The 19,982-nt window shown below is 36.0% G+C and overlaps 1 protein-coding gene across 4 annotated transcripts in view; it reads left to right on the forward strand.

The window, feature by feature from the left end:
- The window catches only part of KCNH7 (potassium voltage-gated channel subfamily H member 7), a 242,856-nt gene that overhangs the window by 185,937 nt on the left and 36,937 nt on the right, over window positions 1-19,982 (forward strand). For all 4 annotated transcript variants that reach the window (XM_052793093.1, XM_052793092.1, XM_052793094.1 and 1 more), the window contains 3 exons: window positions 5,363-5,788; window positions 14,044-14,443; window positions 15,171-15,370. In XM_052793093.1, coding sequence (XP_052649053.1) covers window positions 5,363-5,788; window positions 14,044-14,443; window positions 15,171-15,370 — 1,026 coding nt within the window. The remainder of the gene's footprint in view (window positions 1-5,362; window positions 5,789-14,043; window positions 14,444-15,170; window positions 15,371-19,982) is intronic.

Below are 19,982 nucleotides of genomic sequence, written 5' to 3' on the forward strand. Positions count from 1 at the left end.
TAGATAACAAAAATAAAGTACTTTCATGCAGGAAATAAAAATAAACTGGAAAATGTCCCCATTAAGTTGTAAATTCAAAATTAAAAAGAGAAGAGGACAAATATTTGTGTGAATTAATCTTAAAAATAAAAAGATTCAACTGAATTTATAGGAGTAAGAATGATGATAGTTCATTGCTGTTGCATAACAGCTTCTATGAATGCTTTCCAGTCATTATCCTTTGCAAGATGCTTTCAGTTTAGTAGGTAAGTATTATTCTTTCTACTTGACAGGGGTTAGAGAGGTTAAACGTCAGCTTGCCTAAGATCACTGAGGAACTCAATGGCAGAGACTAGAGTATAATTCCCAGATCACCCAACATCTTGCCTAGTGTTTTGCCTACATAATCTATTTTATAAAACAAATTGTACAGGGAAGAATCTTTGTGTTTCTCCAAGAAGTGTCAAACGCTGTTGCTGCATGTGGTGCTGCAGAGCCTATAACAAAAGTCTGCTACATGAACCAATTATCCAGTGAAGCATATGGCCAATGTGCTGCAAAGCACATCAGCCCAGTTTGGCTCCTTGACACTTCACCAAGAAACGCTATGCAAAACAAGGGTTTTTGAACACAACACAGGGCAGAAATGTTACCCAGTACCAGGCAGGTTTTCTTGAGGGGACAGGTGTTAGAACTGTCAAAAAAAAGATAACACCACAAACAGTGTAACACAGTTTAAAGTGATAAAGGCTTACTGAATTTTTTTTTTTAGTTGTCACCTGATAGTACCTCTGGTACATGCACATCCTTTCTCCTTTTGCTTAAGAGAACAGCAGCCATTAATAAATTTTCATTCTTCTTAAATATTTTGTCTCTGAATTTCAGTGAACTACTGTGATCGGTTGACCCTGGCTGGATGCCAGGTGCCCACCAAAGCTGCTCTATCACTCCCTCCCTCAGATGGACAGAGGAGAGAAAATATAATGAAAAGTATGTGGGTCGAGATAAGGACAGAGAGAGATCATTCACCAATTACCGTCAAAGGCAAAACAGACTCGACTTGGGGAAAAAAAAGAATTTATCACCAATCAAATCAGAGTAGGATAATGAGAAATAAAACCAAATCATAAAACACCTTCCTGCAACACCTTCCTTCTTCCCAGGCTTAACTTTACCTCTGATTTTCTCTACCTTCTCCCCCCGGTGGCACAGGGGGATGGAAATGGGGGTTGTGGTCAGTTCATCACACGTTGTTTCTGCTGCTCCTTTCTCCTCAGGGAAAGGACACTTCACACTCTTCCCCTGCTCCAGGGGTCCCTCCCATGGGAGACAGTCCTCCATGAACTTCTCCAATGTGACTCCTTCCCATGGGCTGCAGTTGTTCATGAACTGCTCCAGCGTGGGTCCCTTCCACAGGGTGCAGTCCTTCAGGCACAGACTGCTCCAGTGTGGGTCCCCTTGTGGGGTCACAAGTCCTGCCAGCAAACCTGCTCCAGTGTGGGCTCCTCTCTTCACGGGTCCACAGGTCCTGCCAGGAGCCTGCTCCAGTGTGGGCTTCCCACAGGGTCACAGCCTCCTTCGGGCACCCACCTGCTCCCGCATGGGGTCCTCCAAGGGCTTCAGGTGGATATCTGCTCTGGCACCTGGAGCACCTCCTTCCCTTCCTTCTTCACTGACCTTGGTGTCTGCAGAGTTTTTTCTCTCACATATTCTTACTCCTCTCTACAGCTGCAATTGCTGTTGCACAGGGGTTTTTTCCTGTTCTTAAATATGTTATCACATAACACTGTCACTGACTGGCTTGGCTGTGGCCAGCAGCGGGTCCATCTTGGAGCCAGCATTGGCTCTATTGGACATGGGGGAAGCTTCTAGCAGCTTCTCACAGAAGCCGCCCCTGTAGCCGCCCGCTGCCAAAACCTTGCCATGCAAACCCAATTCAACTACTGTTATCTTTGAGAAACTAAAAGCTACCAAACACTTCAGAAAGATAAATCTGTCTAAAACTGTGTGAATTTATGACAGTTACTTTGATCTCACTCCATATTTTTCTGCGTATCTGATTGCAGCCCTTCTATAATAAGTGCAATCTTGAACTTGTGATCTTAGAAAGTAAACACACGAACCTAAAAAGAGCAAAAGATGTTCACCAGCCTTATCTGTGTGAAACACCTGAAGCAAGATTCTCAGAGTCAAAAAATGTGTTTGAATGAAGAGTCTTCTAACTTGCAGCAGCGCTGATTTAGCAGTGAATGGGATAAACAGGAACACACAGGAAAAGTTGAATTTTAGATCAGGGTTCTTTACTCAAAGGCAAAATACAACACAGTTTATTTAATTTTGAAATTTTCTCATTAATAATAGAATAAATCTTATCACTTAATACTGCTTGTAAAACACACCAGTTGTTATAAATACATTCCTGCTTTCACCAGCAAAACCAGTGTGAGATGGTATTTCATCAAGGTTGAATACCCCTAAATTTTTTTAAGAGAAAACCCACTGCAGCTAGTATGACTTCTGCTACCTAGCATTATTGTCTTCTCTTTAGTAAGATGCAAGGAAGCTCGGCTTTCTCATCATGTCATGTCCCAAGGTTCAGAGACTTTTTAACACTGCAATACTTTAGTCTCGTCCCAGTGCTGCTCCTTACTCTTAAAAACATTTCATTCCCTAAGCCACCTGTTTTACAATCCAAATTATAAGAAGAGTTTCACTGTCCAGAAGAGAGAAGTTAATAAGATGTCTTTTCACTGACAGTGAATTTGCCAACTTCTATTTTAAGCAAGTGGAAATAGTAAATGTCTTTTGGGTGGATTGCTAAGTACACTGAAGTCTTCCATCTAGCCAAGATGGGCAAGATTGGCCAACACCGGTACCCAAGCCTTGCAAGCATGTCACGCAATAGCAAAAAGATAAATTCACCTCATATTCAATCAGTCTTTATTGAAATTGCCAACATGAAACCCAATAATGTGTATTCTCTTTTTTATGTATGTGCAACTTTGATTTTTTTATTTGAGAAACAAAGTCCAGTCTTCTTTCTCTTGATCCAGCAAAAAAAATAGTTACATAATTAGTGTTTGTTTTCACTTCCTGTTGCACAGGAGTAAGCAATGCAGAAATGTAAATTTCTATATCACATTAAGAATATGAAACTCACAACCATCAGTCAGCCTCTCCTGTTGTGTGTGTCTAAGAAACTAGCATGAAAAAGTTGGATCCATTTCTGCTATGATCACTTTTATACTGCTGTTCACTCATTTTGCCCAACTGACAGGTTTTTTTTTACTCTTCAGTTTCACCTAACTCAGTCTAAACCAACCTAGAAGTAAATGTAACTAAGATGAGAACAGGAGCCAGATTTCAGGGGAGTAAGTCTAATTTACATTATGTGTTGCTCTGAAGTGAAGCACACTGGCTGGAATTTTCAGGTAACTGCAAGAAACATGTGAAGTAAGCTTTATTGTTCTTGTTTAATCCATTTCCTTCATTGTCTGAAAATCCAACAGGAGAACACTGATATAAATTTTATAAATAGCAGTTCCCTTGCCACATATACTCACACTGCACTCAAATACTAGTAAAACATTCTTGTCAACTCACCAGGTGGGGGTCTGAAAGTATTAAGACTGCTTAAGAGACTAAGCAATGCCTATGCTTCAGCTTGCTGTCAGCTAGTGTGTTTAATGCATAAAAAAGTAGCTAGCACCATTAGTTAAGTGCAAGTCCTAGTTACAGTATAAAAAATAGATGAACAGCCTCTACTATCACCTCAGCACGGTGCTTAATGGCTGCTTGAAGGTACCATCTAATCATTTGGATGGCTTAATTGTTTCTTTCTTCACAGTTCAAAGGAGAAGAGTGGTTATTAACCCTGGTGTTCTCACAACATTTTCAGAGTAGAGCTTCACTGAATAAAAAGTGCCACTTAGATTAGTAAGGATAGGATCTAAGGTTTATACAACACTTGCTGTTGGAAAGTTAAACAGAAAGGAGTTTGCTGACCCTTATAGTCTTGTAAGATTATGTTTGAGGAGCATGAAATTCCTCAATCTTGAACAAGCTGAAATATCAAATCCCAAACTACTTACTGCTAAACAAAAAGCAAATAAAAGCAGACAATGTTGCTGACAAGGTATTTCTCCTTTGAGTCATCATTTCATTTCAGTATAATTATTTGTTTTAATTACTCTTGAAAGATCTGATTTTCTAAACAGCATTGTTTTTAATTAGCAGGGGGATAAGGAATAAGTAGAAGTAACTGGTGGAAAATGGGTATAAGATTTCTTGAATATGTCACTTGCCCAAATGGGTAGCTACTGAAGGTTGTCACCATCTGATGTTTGTTCATTGGTCTGTGTAGAATGAAGTGGTGATTTGAGTCCCGTAGGATTTGGAGAGCACTTGCAGCACAGAAGGCAATAATTAACATCATTGCTGACAGTCTCTATAACTGTGCCACACATTGAATAGGGACGAAAATGTAATTTACTTTCTTACCCTTAAAGGCTTTGTTCCTTCATGTCAGAGTTCAGTCAGACTGGAGGAGCAACCAAAGGAAATTTGTTTTATCTGGTGCCCATACTATGCTTGTTCTTTGCAACAAAGCAAACATTTCATCTTCTAGAGCCAGCAAATCAAGCAGTGCTTACAAACATAATCCCTTCCAAATGAAATTGAAATCCAACTTAGATAACACCAACAGATAACAAATCCATGCTTTTAAAGGAATCATAACAAGCTTTAGGCATTCACAAAAGTAGGAATGAGGCAAAAGGCAATACTTCTGTGGTAGCCTTCTTTGTCATACCTTTAGCTGTACTGGAACTATAACCCCAGTGAAATTTGTCCATGCGTGAAAGTTTTCCACACCACAAAACTCAAAGTGGAGATAGCTGTCAAGGACACTTACAGATCTTTCTCTAACTTTTTTATTTCTGGTTGCCTAAACATTTCCTAATGAGAGTAGACTCTTTTGTAGTGAATTTATGATGATAATAGATTTGCTTTGGGAGAAAACCACTACATCACTGCAAGAAAAGTCATTCACTGGCCATGAACAGGCTGGCAAGGTTACCATGTGGTGAATAAATGAATTTGATGACATGCTTAATTATGCAGATTTTATGGACCAGATATGCCACTTAATAATTGCTACAGGGAACAAGAATCAACCTACTGTGTAAAATTGTCAATGAATTTATTGGACCCAGCAGAGGTCATGAATTTCGCAGTTTAGTTTGCCAAAACACCAAGTAATTGAAGCTTAATCCTCAAAACTACAATAAAGTACTTTTTAAGTTTGTCCTGTATTTGCTAAGTTTACTGAAAGTAGGAATAGATACACTGCCTGATTATTGACATGGTATATTTCTTATTCTAGGTTCTATCTTTAGGGGCTGATGTTCTACCAGAATATAAACTCCAGACACCTCGCATCAACAAGTTTACTATATTGCACTATAGTCCTTTCAAAGCTGTCTGGGACTGGCTCATTTTGTTGCTGGTAATATATACCGCCATATTCACCCCTTACTCTGCTGCCTTCCTTCTGAATGATAGTGAGGAACGGAAGAGGAGAGAGTGTGGATATTCTTGCAGCCCACTGAATGTTGTAGACTTAATTGTGGATATTATGTTTATCATTGACATTCTAATAAACTTCCGAACAACATATGTAAACCAGAATGAAGAAGTGGTAAGTGACCCAGCAAAAATAGCAATTCACTACTTCAAAGGCTGGTTCCTAATTGACATGGTTGCTGCAATACCTTTTGACCTGCTCATTTTTGGCTCTGGCTCTGAAGAGGTAAGCTTAAATGAATAAGAAGTCTTAAATCTTAAGTTTTGTCTTTACTAAAATAATCTGTATATCCTAATATGTTTTTGCTTGTCAGTTAATAGGCTGTTTAGTAGTTCTACCCCATCTTTTAAAGTTAAACTAAAATTAAATCTTCCTTAGTAGAATAATGTAGAATATTAGCTTTCATTGACAGGAAAACAAGTTGCATGATTCAGCTAGTATTTTTCAATTATACCATATTTGATGCTGTCTTTACAAATAATGAAATAAATATATCATGTATGAAGGTTTTGTTTAAATGCTTTTTTTTAAGAACTGTTCCTTTGATTTGCTGCTTGCTTTGTAAAAACTGCTCATAATGCATATAAGTGTTGTGCTGGCATTAAAAGTAAATTATATGTGTTCAAAATCTTTAGATCAGATGTTTACTTAGTGTAAAACAGATTAGTTGTAGTGTAAAGTATACCAGTTAACAAAAATATTTGGCTGATGTCTATTTTATCAAGAATTTGGACTACCAAAATAAAGAAAAAAAGATTATATGGGGTTAACCTTGCCAGACATGACTGATGTCCTCACCTTCTCTGTACAATAGGTTAAAAAAGTGCTCAATATATGCATCCAAAATTTGCCCAAAGGTGTATAAAACATACGCTGTGTTCTGGATGCCTGACCCAGTTCTGCCTCCTTCCAAAGATTTTTGTTTAATTTAAGAAGGGCTAAAGTTATATTATTTGATGAAAAGTGAACTGACAAGTACAGAATTGGGGGTTTTTGTCATGCATAGAATAGAGCAGTTTAAAAAAAAAAGCAGCAAACCAAGCAAAATATGATCCATTCACTTTTCAAAGGTCACAAATCCATTTCTTAAAAATACTGTTTTGCACATATTGACATAAGGGAAACAGACAGTTTTGTCGACCATATGTGCATCTCATTAATTGAGAAGAGAAAGGTGAAAACTACAAATTAATCAGCAACCTTTAGCATGAAAATTTGCTGATCTGACTGTATGCCTCCGTGTCACAATACAAAGAATGCAAAAACGTTTTAATTTTTAAATTAATTCCTTTTTATTAAAGTCATTTGCTGTGACAGCAAATATTTTTATGTCCACCCCAAAAGCCTGATCTGAATTCTGAGCATACCTTAGCTATCCTCACAAATTACATGTAAACTCAATTAAGTATGCCTTTAATGGTCAGTATAAAACAACTGGCACATAGCTACATGTACCTTGAGAGTCTTGTGAGCATATTCAGTCTTAAAAAAATTAGAAGTAGGATGAACATGAGTCATGCTTTTCTTAAACTCATTTTCTTAAATTTTATATAATGAGAATGTTTTCCTGTCTCCTGTACTTCTGAAAAATCATTGTAATAATGTGGTCTAATTCAGCAGTCATAGAAATCAATACTAACATTCCTAATCAATAGTGATATTCCTACGAATTTGAACCTGAGTGTACACACTCAAGGTAAATGAGGAATCTGGAGAAACATGCAGGTAATATCATGCAGTAGAAATAAATTTTGTGAAGGGAATGCAATAAGAAGAGAGAGAGTGGCATAAAAGACAGAGGTAACGTTAATAGTTGTCTTACTAAAAGAGAACTTTTCTATTCAGAAGGTGACTAAAAAGCTCAGAGATTCAAGAGAAACTTTGATCACTTTTTGCATTTGTTAGCTGTGGTAGGTCTCAGTCTTTCTGCAGATTTTTTTCTGTGGTTTTGATAGCACAGACACATGAAAGACAAACATTTTGACAATGGCATTACTTCTAACCTGGACCACATCATTCCCCTTCAGGTGTGGTCTGCATCCCTTTCTGATCACTGAGCACTCATCACTGCCAAAAATTATGTTCAGTGGTTGGAAGTGTGGAACATCAAGAATTACAACAGGGACCAATTCCAAAGTTCATTGAAGGAGTTCTCTTTGGATTTGACCCTGAACATCATTCTTCCACACCTCCCCTGTTACAGACGTCCTTAAGAGTAAAGTGCCAGGTGCTAAAGTGATGCTAAAGGGATAACTTTAACATAAGATAACATTGCAAATTAGTAGCAAACAAGTGCATTCTGGCAAGTGAGTACACAAATACAAAAACATGGAACTTGGAACAGAAGTTATTGGACCATGTAATGACTTTTTCAGTATTGCAGATATAAGTAAGTTAATTCTTTATTCCCTCAAAACCTAGTAATCGAACAGTTTCATGATCTGGACAGATTAGGACCAGTTTACCATGCCATCATGACTTTCTCTCATTCATGGTATTGAATATGTCAATCACTTTTTCTAAGCTGCTACTTAATGCAGTTTTGCTTCCTACATTGCTAACTATAATATTTCCCCAACGATCCCTTTTTGATAGTTTAGCAAGAAGCAAACATAAAACTGTTAGAATGGAGCATTTTTCATTTAATGGAATTTTTTCAGTCACAAGGGTTATCTTTTTTATGAAATAGCTCTTTTTTGTTATCTAGAGATTCTTCAAATAAGATCCCCTACGAACAATTGTACTGAATAGTCTTTTTATTAAACAACATAAGCTCCAAAGAGAGCTCCATGTGTGCTCACCCAGCTTTAAAACACCTTGATATCAAACCGAGTCTAGAAAGGGCAGGAGATAATAATCCAAATACCACATGCAGCACTATGTGAATGCTTCTATTTGAGCCATACTTTGTCAACCATAGGAAAGCAACAGAGTAAGACAGTTAACTTTCCAATTTCTAAAATAGAGAACTAATATAATTTTAAATTTTTTTTTTTTCTGTTCAAGCAGACTCAACACAAAATTATTACAGCTGGTAGTAAACCATTCTCTTTTTTGTGTGTGTATATTGTAAATGTTAAGTGGCATCCCTGATACTTGGGAAGATAAAAGTAGTAGATGGACTTTTTACTTTCTATCCTTTTGGTAGTTTATTTTTAATCATTCTGCTCAGCTGAGGAGTCTGGACTGGATTTTAAACAAATAATAGTTGCAGTGGCACAGCTCCTTAAAGCACACACATAGATGATGTGCATGTACAAGTGGAACACTGCTTAAGATTACTAGATATTTTTAGATATATGCATTTAAAATAATGTACTTTTTAATGTATTGATCAGCTTTTCAATTCAAAGACAGGTACGTTGTAGGGAAAAATCAGATGGATATATAGATGGACAGAGTTTCTTCCCTTTCACCTAGAACCTACTGTAATAAAAAATACAAACAAGTGATGGTAACAGCTTCAGCAAGAAAATTTTCATAATTATAGTTTTATTAAATTGAGACCAGAGAGAACACTCAGCTGAAATAAGCAGAAAAGCTTGAAGGCTTTTTCTTTCTGTTTGAACAAATAATAGTGATCAGAGCTATTTTACAGACCATAATTAAAAAGCCTATCAACAGGAAAAATGCTGGCTTAGAAAATAAAAATAAATACATCATGATATATATATATATCCAGCATATTCACAAAATGTAGGAGTGAATGTGTCTTCTATTCGTAGCAATAAATCAAGAAAATAGATGGATTTGGGCTAAAATGAAGACATATAAATCAAAGTACTCTTGTTGTTCTCTTAGTTTTGACATCTTCACTTCACTCCATTGCACAGTGTATCTGTTAAAGCAAACTGAAAAGAAGAATCCCACAGTTCTAGAATTAGAGATTGAACCTCATAGTCCTGACTGCATCTCCACTGATAGAATCAGTACTTTACCCCCTTCCAAATTAAAATATATTTGAAAATCAAGCTCAGAAAACATCTCAGGAAGAGAGTAATACAGTTTTCTGTGCTCAGTTTACCAATTTACTTGGAAAACCTATTGCAATTAATTTCATTTTTTACACTGAAGACTGCATAGCTGATCGTACAGGTAGTCTGCCTTTGCATTAGCAACCCTGTAGACTGAGTACAGTCCAGGATGATGCAGCATCAGGGTAGAGTCTCTGGAAATTATTTAGGTGGCTGGCTAATATCAGAGAAGCATTTATTATCAACTTTTTCTTCCTTTAATTGTTTTTCAAGACAAAGCAAAGAGGAACCCCAGCACTGCTTGAGCAGGCATTTATTCGTAGACCATTTTGGCAGTCCTTTCTCAATGGCAGTTGAAGTACCCGTACCCTGCTATAAATAAGAACTTTTGGTTAGTTGAAATATTTTTGTTTAATTGCTGTTTGTACTAGCATTTTGAGTATCATGATGCATACAGCATAAAGAGCTTCAACAATGACACAGTGCTCAGAAGATGCTATTAAGGCAATGGAGCATAGACTGAAAGCCCAAATTCTGGCATGTATTAGAGATTTTTCCAAGAAAGAAAAAGGAGTTAACTATGCTTGATGCTACAGTACTTGTATTTAATAGATTTACTTACAGACTGAAAAAAGGTAGAAGGTTGATAGTGGTTTTAACATAAAATATAGGTGACAGGAAATTATTGGGAAACCAAAGACCTTACAATACCAAGAAACTAGAAAGGACCCTATAGCAGATGAAATACTGTGTAAGCAAGCGCACATTAACACATATTGGAAGACAGTTTGAAATATTCATACACATCAGTGGGTTATTTGGTTTAGAAAAGAGAGAAATAAGAGATAACATTTTAGATTTATACATTAATAAAAATGGATGTTATGAGAAAGAAAGGAAAAAAAAAAAACCACAAAAATCTAGAGGAAACCTAAGGATTTGGCCATCAGTGAGAAAGTCATGAGATGTAAATGGCTTTTTGCACAGGCAGAATACCATTTATGCAGATAATTAATTAGGTGATACCAGCTCCCTCTTCCAGTCTGAAACAATAATAACTTCTGAATGATACCCTCTGCAATCAGATAGACTGATGCCCTCCTCTTTCTAATCATGCTGTAATCAATTGCTATCCATCAAAATAGCCCCCTGCTGTAGTCATTTCAGCATCAGGGCTTGAGAAATTGAGGGTATAAACTAATCTCACTGTTAAAAAGAGAAGACTAATCAGAGTTAAGGATACCTCCTTGTAATATATAAGGATTTTATAAAATAAATTCAGTGACCTATACTTAGAAAATGAAGTATCCATGAAGTCCTGGTTTTAGAAGGTGATTTCTTTCTCCCAGAGAGAAAATAGTTGACAAACTTTAACATTTCTCAAGCTTCTTATTTGCAGAACTGAATAATTATTCCAAAACAATTAAAGATATCTTCTGTGTGGTTACTTAGCTTGTGGAGACAACCATGTAGGCATGAAAGAACCATTGCAGGCATAAGGTATTGTTTATTTTTTGTGCTATTGCTAAAGTCAAAACAGAAAAAAACCAATACACTTTTAATCCAGGCCTCCCTCCTGTACTATAGCTAGAAAAAAATCAAAAGGCATTTTAAAAGGCCAAATAGCACAATAACCAAACAAGGCAAAAATATCAAAATTACGTTGGCTATACTGGTTAATGAAATGTTAGATTGGTAGATTGGAATATATGAATAGTGCAATGGAGAAATCTAAGCTGATCGTTTTTACTTTTTTCTATATTTTTTTTAATTTGGAATGAAAAACTAAATTTGGGGAAATAGAATGTTTTGGCAGAATCTATTTAAAATGGGTCTTGCCTTAAGACCTTTATCTTTTTAATAAATCTTACCAATTAAAAAAGATTTCTTCAATGTATTATAGGGATTTTAGATTCTGAAAGTACTTTAATACGTGCCGTGGTCCTAATGAATGCCAGTTTAAGCAAACAGTTAAGTGCCTTTCATAAATGGAATACTGTTTGCACTGAATATACTATAGTGGGGGAGAATGATCCTGTACCCATCTTCTACCAATACAGATTCAGAGTTTCAGTAGCTATGAGATTCCTATGTGCTTCTGGCTCAGAGTAAATGTTGCTACCAAAAAAAAAAAGAAATTAAAAAAATTAAAAATCCTGATGTGAGTATCCAGCAACTCTTGAACTTGTAGTCCAGCTGAGAAAGCTAGGTATGATGAAAACAGAGCAGCAAGCAATTCAGAGAAAAGAGTAGCATCTATCAGATTGCTATTTGCAGACATTAATTGTTGGCACCAGATGGGGTAAGGTGAGTAACTGACAGAGGAGGACCTCTGCCTCCTTGGGTGCCATGCTGAGCAAAGTATTCCAGCACACCAAGGAAATAATTGCATTGCACGAGGCATAGTTCTGACACCAAGTACTTCTGTCCCTGGCCAAGTGACACATGGGAGGTGGACTGTTATGTGTGAAGACTACATCTACACTGAGAAGTGGACGTCATGTAAAGGGACACCAAAACCTATGGATCGTGCTTTCCACCTCTACTGCCAGCTGTATTTTAGTGTCATAGCCCCTCCACTGCGTTAAAGAAAATTCAAACTCAGGATGAGTTTCTTAATGCTTTAAAGCATATCTAGTCTCACTCATGCTGATTTCACCCTGAAGACATGGAGTTGGCTTGTTCTATATAGCTCCCGCATACTCCAGAGCTCACACTGATGCAGTATCTAAGCATGGGATTGACACCAAGGATGCTTAATATTAGCAAGTCTTATATTAAGAATGGGGTGGAACACTGTTGACATATTTTGGATTCACAATCTACCTTCTGATCTATTTAAGGGGTAATGTAAGAATATGTTGCATTTTGCGTGGTGTAGAGATATGACTACATCTGTAATAGAATGGTTCCAACACCCCACTAAGAACAAATGTTAGCTTTTCTTAAGATTGCTTTTTTACTTAAGGGATCATATTGAAGCCTGATCTACCTTACCAAAAAAATGTACCTAATGGCAATATTCACATGCTGAAGCTCAGCCTAGGCATAGCTTTTTGAAGGATATGGTCTTTCAGACTGCTGCAGTCACAGTCAATGAAACAGCCTTCTTTATGTGGCAATGAGACATTCACCCTGAAATTATTCTCTGTGATGTTAAGCTGAACTAAGGAATGTTGCCCAGTGTAACCCTACATTATCCTCTTCCTCATTTACTCGGAAAATATGAACAACATATTGAGCTGTCCACTGACAAATGCAGCCAAGAAAACCTCTTTTTTTGTTCCAAGGGCTTTGGGATTTTACTCAGAAACATGTTAAATGCAAGGATTTAATAAAACATAAAAAATAGTCTAGTACTTGTTGAAAGAAAGCTTTAATGTGACACACACTACCAGCAGAGTGGTTTGTAAGGCTAAGAAAACTTTTCGAGTTAAGTGTTATGCAATATACATACATGTTAAAAAAAGGAAGAAAAAACTTATTAAAAACATATTCAGTCTTGACATTTACTGAATACTTTAATATATGTTCAGACTTAATGGAGGGGAAAAGGTAGATGAGTTCTTTTTGAAATCAAGTAGTTACTATTTACAATGTTGTCAATCTCTTTTACAAGGAATTAACAAGTATGAAAATTATTTACTGATTGAAAATTGTACATTTACATTAATAAACATTAAATTCCTTTAAAAAGATCAGAGCCTCAAAGAGGCTGCAATGAATCATAGTGCAGGTCTGCACTAAAAAGCTTGGAATATATTCCTGGTTTATGAATGACCCATATTTTTTTTTAATGGTATAGTACTTTTATTAGTGGTTTCTACCACACACCTGCAAGCTTCAGGATGAAAGATGTAAAAAGAAGATTAATCTGGAGTCTGGCAACAGTAACTTTTCCGTGATTTTCTATTCACAGTGGTTCATCTGTTACCTGTATAGAGTGTTCTGACCATTACAAACAGGAGGAATATTTGCAGAATAAGATACTTACTCTTTGGGACATTTCTGCCGTATTACTTCTCTCTTCTAGAACATGTGTGCCAGAGCATTGCAAGGAGTCTCCAAGTTAGGATCAAATGTAGCCACACAGCTTTGTTCAATTATCATAAATACTTACTACCTACAAGGCCAGTCATATGAGTAGTTCCAATAACTTACAGACTTTATCATGCCAAAACATCATTAATCTAATAGATCATTTAAGTCTATTAGGGTGGATTGAAGAGTCCAGATCAAGAATAATCAAAATTAAAGAGTTTTCAGCAGACAATGACAACTTCAATATGCCTTAATTTAAAATGTGCATTTCTTATTGTTTTCTTCACTGTTTTTATAATAAAATTGATAATTCAAAGAAAATGAAATTAAGATTACATTGAAATGGGTTAATCTACTGGTTTTGTTGATTCCCCATAATAATGGAATTTGCACTGGTTTATTCATGCTGACTATTCATGACAGTACATTTGCTAACAGAGAAAAATTTCTATCTTATTTTTACAGACAACAACATTAATAGGTCTTCTGAAGACAGCTAGACTGCTGCGTTTGGTGAGGGTAGCACGGAAATTGGACAGATATTCAGAATATGGTGCTGCAGTTCTGATGCTCCTTATGTGCATATTTGCACTAATTGCACACTGGCTTGCTTGCATTTGGTATGCCATTGGAAATGTAGAAAGACCTTACCTGGCTCACAAGATTGGCTGGTTGGATTCTTTAGGAGAGCAATTGGGAAAGCATTACAATAAGAGTGATGCAAGCTCTGGACCATCCATCAAGGACAAATATGTTACAGCACTTTATTTTACCTTCAGCAGTCTGACAAGTGTAGGATTTGGAAATGTGTCTCCAAACACCAACTCAGAGAAAATCTTCTCCATCTGTGTCATGTTGATTGGCTGTAAGTAGTTTTATCTTTTTTTTTTTCTTTTATTCTCAGTGTTTGAGCAAATGACTTAACAGTCTAAGATAATAACATTATAAGCATGCAGCCAGAAGGGCAAATTCCTAGGGAAAGCAATGTTATATGAGAAAATACGTTGTGACTCACGCAGTGTCAGGAAGTAGTCAAGTTGCTTGACTACTCAAAATCTGTTATCCAAACTGTCAGAAGTTTTGTGTTGTGTATCAGTGCCTGTAAGCAAATCCTGTATAGGGTAGGACACTGAGTTTTGAGTGGATTTAGGAAACTATAGCCCATCATTTTTGGATAATCATAATTATATTTTATTTGTTGATTTAAACCCTGAACCTATAAAACTATGCATACCTTCTTAACTCTGCCTTTTGTTCTTAACTTGTACTTAACTTTAGTTCCTAGTTCTTAGTTCTACCAAAGTCTGTAAAATTAGATGAACCTGACTTACAACACTAAATTCAGGACTACAAATCTCCAAAGATAAATATTACCAACCTGATTACGATTTAATATTTAAGCCTCATCTGCTAACTGAGTTGGTACTGATACAGTCAAATCAATAAAAACCTTCAGGTAAACCAATTCCACATCTCTGAAAATGTTACTAGTCTCATCTGAGCTGTTTTACTTACAAAGTACTTTACGAGAACTGTTGCATCATCTGCAAAACCCAACGATATGACTTAAGTTTTGTTTCTATTTAATCCAGCATTAATGTACGCTAGCATTTTTGGAAACGTATCTGCAATAATCCAAAGACTCTACTCGGGAACTGCACGGTATCACATGCAGATGCTGCGAGTAAAGGAGTTTATACGTTTTCATCAAATCCCCAACCCTTTGCGGCAGCGACTTGAGGAATACTTCCAGCATGCATGGACATACACCAATGGCATTGACATGAACATGGTATGTTGTTCTATTTTTCAGGCATGGGTGCTGAGGAATAGATAAATGCATGAGAATTTAGAAATAGATTGTAAGTTTACATTATTTATGAGCTGTAAAAGTACAAGCTTAAGAATATATATAATAAGATATATAGCAATTTATGAAAACCAAGCCATTACAAGCTTGGCATCCAAACATGTAACTGCCTAGATTATTACAAGCTAAATCAGAAACCTGAACTATCACTGTGCATAGGAAAGCTTGAGAACTGCAGTTGACCATTATAAACTTAAGACAAGAAAAAAAAACATAGGTTTCTTCTTTCAGACATAGCTGTTCCAGAAATTATTTTGTTCTTTGGCCTGATTTTCCACTTCCAGTATCAAACAGGAGTACCTTTGTTGGTATCTACACAGTTACTCTTCTATAAAGCCTGTGGAAATCAATTCTTCTTCAAAATCCTATTGTGTAATCTAGAACAGGTATATTGGGGGTGGGTGGAAGAGAGGAGCAGGCAGGTGGATTAGCTGCTCTTTTCGGAGTGAAACATTCTAATCATATGATAGTCTGAACAGTAGTTCGCTTGCATTCGCAACCACATAATTCTGCACTGAAAGTCAATGCAGTACTACTAACTATTCAGCAATCCACAGAATCTCATTTCTAGGAAGTGGCAAGGTACAACATTCATATTTTCTGTTCTTGATTAAAAAATTGTAAATGCTCCTTATATAATAATATATTATGTGGCCAACTAAAAAGGAATAGCAATCTGCTAATGAGCAAAAGTAATCATATGTATTTCTGGCTTATTTTCTGGAGAAAGCAACATTTTTTCTGAAAAGTTGACATAGGTTTGAAGACACTGAGAGCATTGTGCATCTTAAGGATCTGTGAATTTGTGTCTCTAGAGGGATGATTTCCAGAGCTATTCTGAGTTACAGAGACTTTGCAGAGCTCTCCATAAAGTTGACGAGAACAAGAAAATCTCAATATTTTTGCAACAATTTAACTAGAAATCAGCCTCCAAAATTTTGACATAAATTCAAACAACTTCCATGTGGTATCTGTACATACATTTGTGAATGACTGTCAGAGTGGTACACTTTGATGCAGTAAGCAGAAACAATGGTCTTGATTAAAAGCTTTTATAAAGCTGAATCACTGACAGCTTGACTTTATGATTACCATTAAGTAAAGCAGATCTTAAAAGTAAGACAGCAAATTAAATATATTGGGCTTCACCTCCCAATTCCGTGAGTGTCCCCTCCAGAGGCATATTATGCCCAGCACAGGACAAATATACTTGTATAAACCTCTGCCGGGGATTACTGCAGTGGAAGGCAGCATCAGTAGCTTCATCCTGCATGGCACTGAATGGCCCTAATTCCCTCTGATGGCAATGGGATTGTGGGGTACTCAGCACTTTGCAGGATCAAGCCCTTAAGCTGCAGGCGGGTGCAGCCTAAGCTTAAAGTAGCTCATTGAATTATTTCTGAAGATATTACAGAATCACATACGCTTTAACCAATTCATTACCACTAACGGATGTACTAAGAACACTTGTTTCACATGAAATAGTAACTAAAACTGGATATTGTCAGGTTAAACTTTGCATAATGCAGGAATTGGTGTACTGTAATTAGTATCAGATTTGTCATTAATGTGAAATATTAACTAAATGGATTAAACAGCCCATATTCTGCAATATGATTGTGAGGCAGTATGGAGGCTTTGTTTTAAATAAAATGTGAAAAAAATCAAGTTTAGTATCTTGTTTTGTTATATTTTATTTCTTATTCTGGTCACAATTCTATCCCTCAAGTTTTATGGCAGTCGCTTAATTTTCTTAAAAAGTGAGTTTGAATATATTACACGTAGTGCAAGGATAATGTAAGAACTGTGTGATTTATGTTGTACTTATGAAAGATTTATCTCTTTCCTGTCTGCTTCATACCTAAATACATGGAATAACACCACCCACTGGTAAGAGCAGGAGGTATTTATATCCAATTTAATTCCAGTATAAAGTGTGGAGAATATCCATGTTATCTGTCGGGTTTAGAGCTTGTTCAATGCTTTCTAATTTTAATTGTAACTTTTTGCATGATGAAGGGGAGAATAGCAAAGGGAAATAATCCAAGGAGAATCAGATGTGGGGCAAAATGGTTACTAAAAATTAGATATTAAGAAATGCTAATCTAACTACATTTATTAATCACTGTTTTACCCCACAACTCAAATCATGCTTCTCTGCCCAAAAAAGGTCATGTGCATATTGGTTTGCATTAGATAGCTGCTCTGTAGGAATGTCACTGACAAAGTTGCCATGCTGATCATTCTGCATTTTCCTTTGCATGAATGCTCTTAGTTCAAACCATATATGCATGTTAGCACAAGCACCAATGAAGTTTTCTTGGCTATAAGCCATGTGCATATAAAATGGACTTGCATGTGGTATTAACTTAATTTTGCATGAAATATTTGCATTTACACACCAAAGGGCTAATACTGTCCTCAGACAAATGTGTTTGACTCCTGTCAATATTTACTGGGAGTTTTTTGCAAATATCTGAAGGCAGAATTTGATCCAGTGTCTTTCTTTTTCCATTTCATGACTGAAAACTGAATAAAATTCAAAAATTCAGTCCTCTTTCTCCTTTGAAGTATGAAATGCATGAATAATTTACATTTATATATATATATATGTACATGCAATGTATACACACACACATACTCATATATATATATAAAAATAATATTAGATAATATGTTTCAAAAGATGCTTTTAATTATGATCAGTAATATACTTATGAATGCAGGAAAAGTGGAAAAAAACCCCCAACTTTTAACCTCAGGAATAATACTGCACTAAGACTAAATAAACTTGATTTCCTAAATGAAATCCTAAACTTTATACTGAAAACCAGAAGATAATACTTCACGCTCATTTGAAATAGCTAAACTTAAAATTAGCGTTAAAGATCTGCAGGTGAAATATGCTGAGAACATTGTTTATTCATTCATTTGTTCCCCTCTGCTTCATTTCTACACCTCTCTGATGATGTTTCATTGCATAATGTATTTTGATAAAGACAGTTCCACATAATTATGCATGGACTGGATAAACAGGATTTGGGATTTATTTTAATCTGGATAAAAATCTTGAGTCTATAGAATAAGCATAATTTAAATCATATCCCTGTGGTATACACTGGCAAAGTTAAATTACAAAAAAATTATTTACAGTGTATATTGTTTCATGAAAAATGTCACCAGTCCCAAAGATTCAAAGATATTTTATTTTTTAAACTATCCTGTTCTGTTTTTCCTAAACTCTCTTTGCCTTCTTTTCCCCCCTTCATTCCAATGTTATCAGCTCAGCACTGATAATAGCATGCCTGTGATGCCTAGTGTTTAGTGTTTGAGATCCTTTTTTAAGTTATGCATGTATTTTTTACAATCCTGCCCCCTTCTTTCCATGGATCTTCTGTGCATCTGAATAGCTTTATTGGTTTATTTTACCTTTAAAAAGAGTTCAAAGAAGTAAACAAGTGGGACAAGCTTTGCAAAGTGTTTAGGCAAATGTACATGTTAATTAAAATTTTGGATGTGGGACAGATACCTTTTTATTTGGGGTTTTACCCAGTACCATGACAGGAGAGAGCAAGCCAGAACTTTTATGCATAAATTTATGGAACCACCTCCTGCAAGCATCCAAGCAAATGGTCAATTTTACACTTGTAATAAGTTGTCTTCACCACAGTGATCATGAAAGTACAGCAGAGCACACACCTACCTTGAAGGTTCAGAACCAGCAATGCTACTGTATCAAATAAAGGGCAGGTTCACCATTGCTTTGGTAAGGCTTCTTCTGTGAGAAATTGGCCACGGGTCACTGGATGACACCACTACATTTGTTATTCTTGCTTTTCCTCCTGCTGTGATCACTTCTTATGACAAAAACAATTCTACCAATAGAACTATTGCCAGTAATATCTTTGAATCAGAGAATTAGAAAAGTAAATTAAAATTTCAGAAATAGCAAGGAGAAGTTCCTTATACCATCAGAACAGTAATCCAAAGTAGAAGTGTTCAGAACAAAAACTAGTAGTAATTGGTTAAACAGAGGGAATATGTAACCATGGTGGAAAGTGGTACTGCTATTTGTCTGCATGTCATAATGCAAATCATAAGCATGTAACCATATAAGAAAATACCTCAGATACGATTAGCTGTAAAGCTGTTCTTCATTTTCTATAACCAGACCACTTTAAAAATATGAATGCCTACATTTAATCGAGTTACAGAAAAGAAGACCTCACAGAAAAAAAAAAGACTTTCAAAATGTCAATCTATTTGCAAAGTGATCCTTTATCAGTTTCTCACTGCATTGTATTTTGTGGTCTAATGTCTCAAAAACAAGAGGAATTAACAATATTCCAACTATCATTATATTTTTGGAAAAACATGGATCCAGTCAGCTTCCAAATTCTACAGACATAAAACTTTTCTGTTGATGAGGGGGTCAACAGTCTAAGAAACTGAAATAATTTTCTGTCCTCCTCACCCAGCAGTGTATCATATCTCAGAGATCACCTTTCAGATATACTCAGAAACTGTAATGAGA

The sequence above is a fragment of the Harpia harpyja genome, chromosome 7 (assembly GCF_026419915.1).
Source record: "Harpia harpyja isolate bHarHar1 chromosome 7, bHarHar1 primary haplotype, whole genome shotgun sequence".
In the NCBI taxonomy this organism is placed as follows: Eukaryota; Metazoa; Chordata; class Aves; order Accipitriformes; family Accipitridae; genus Harpia; species Harpia harpyja.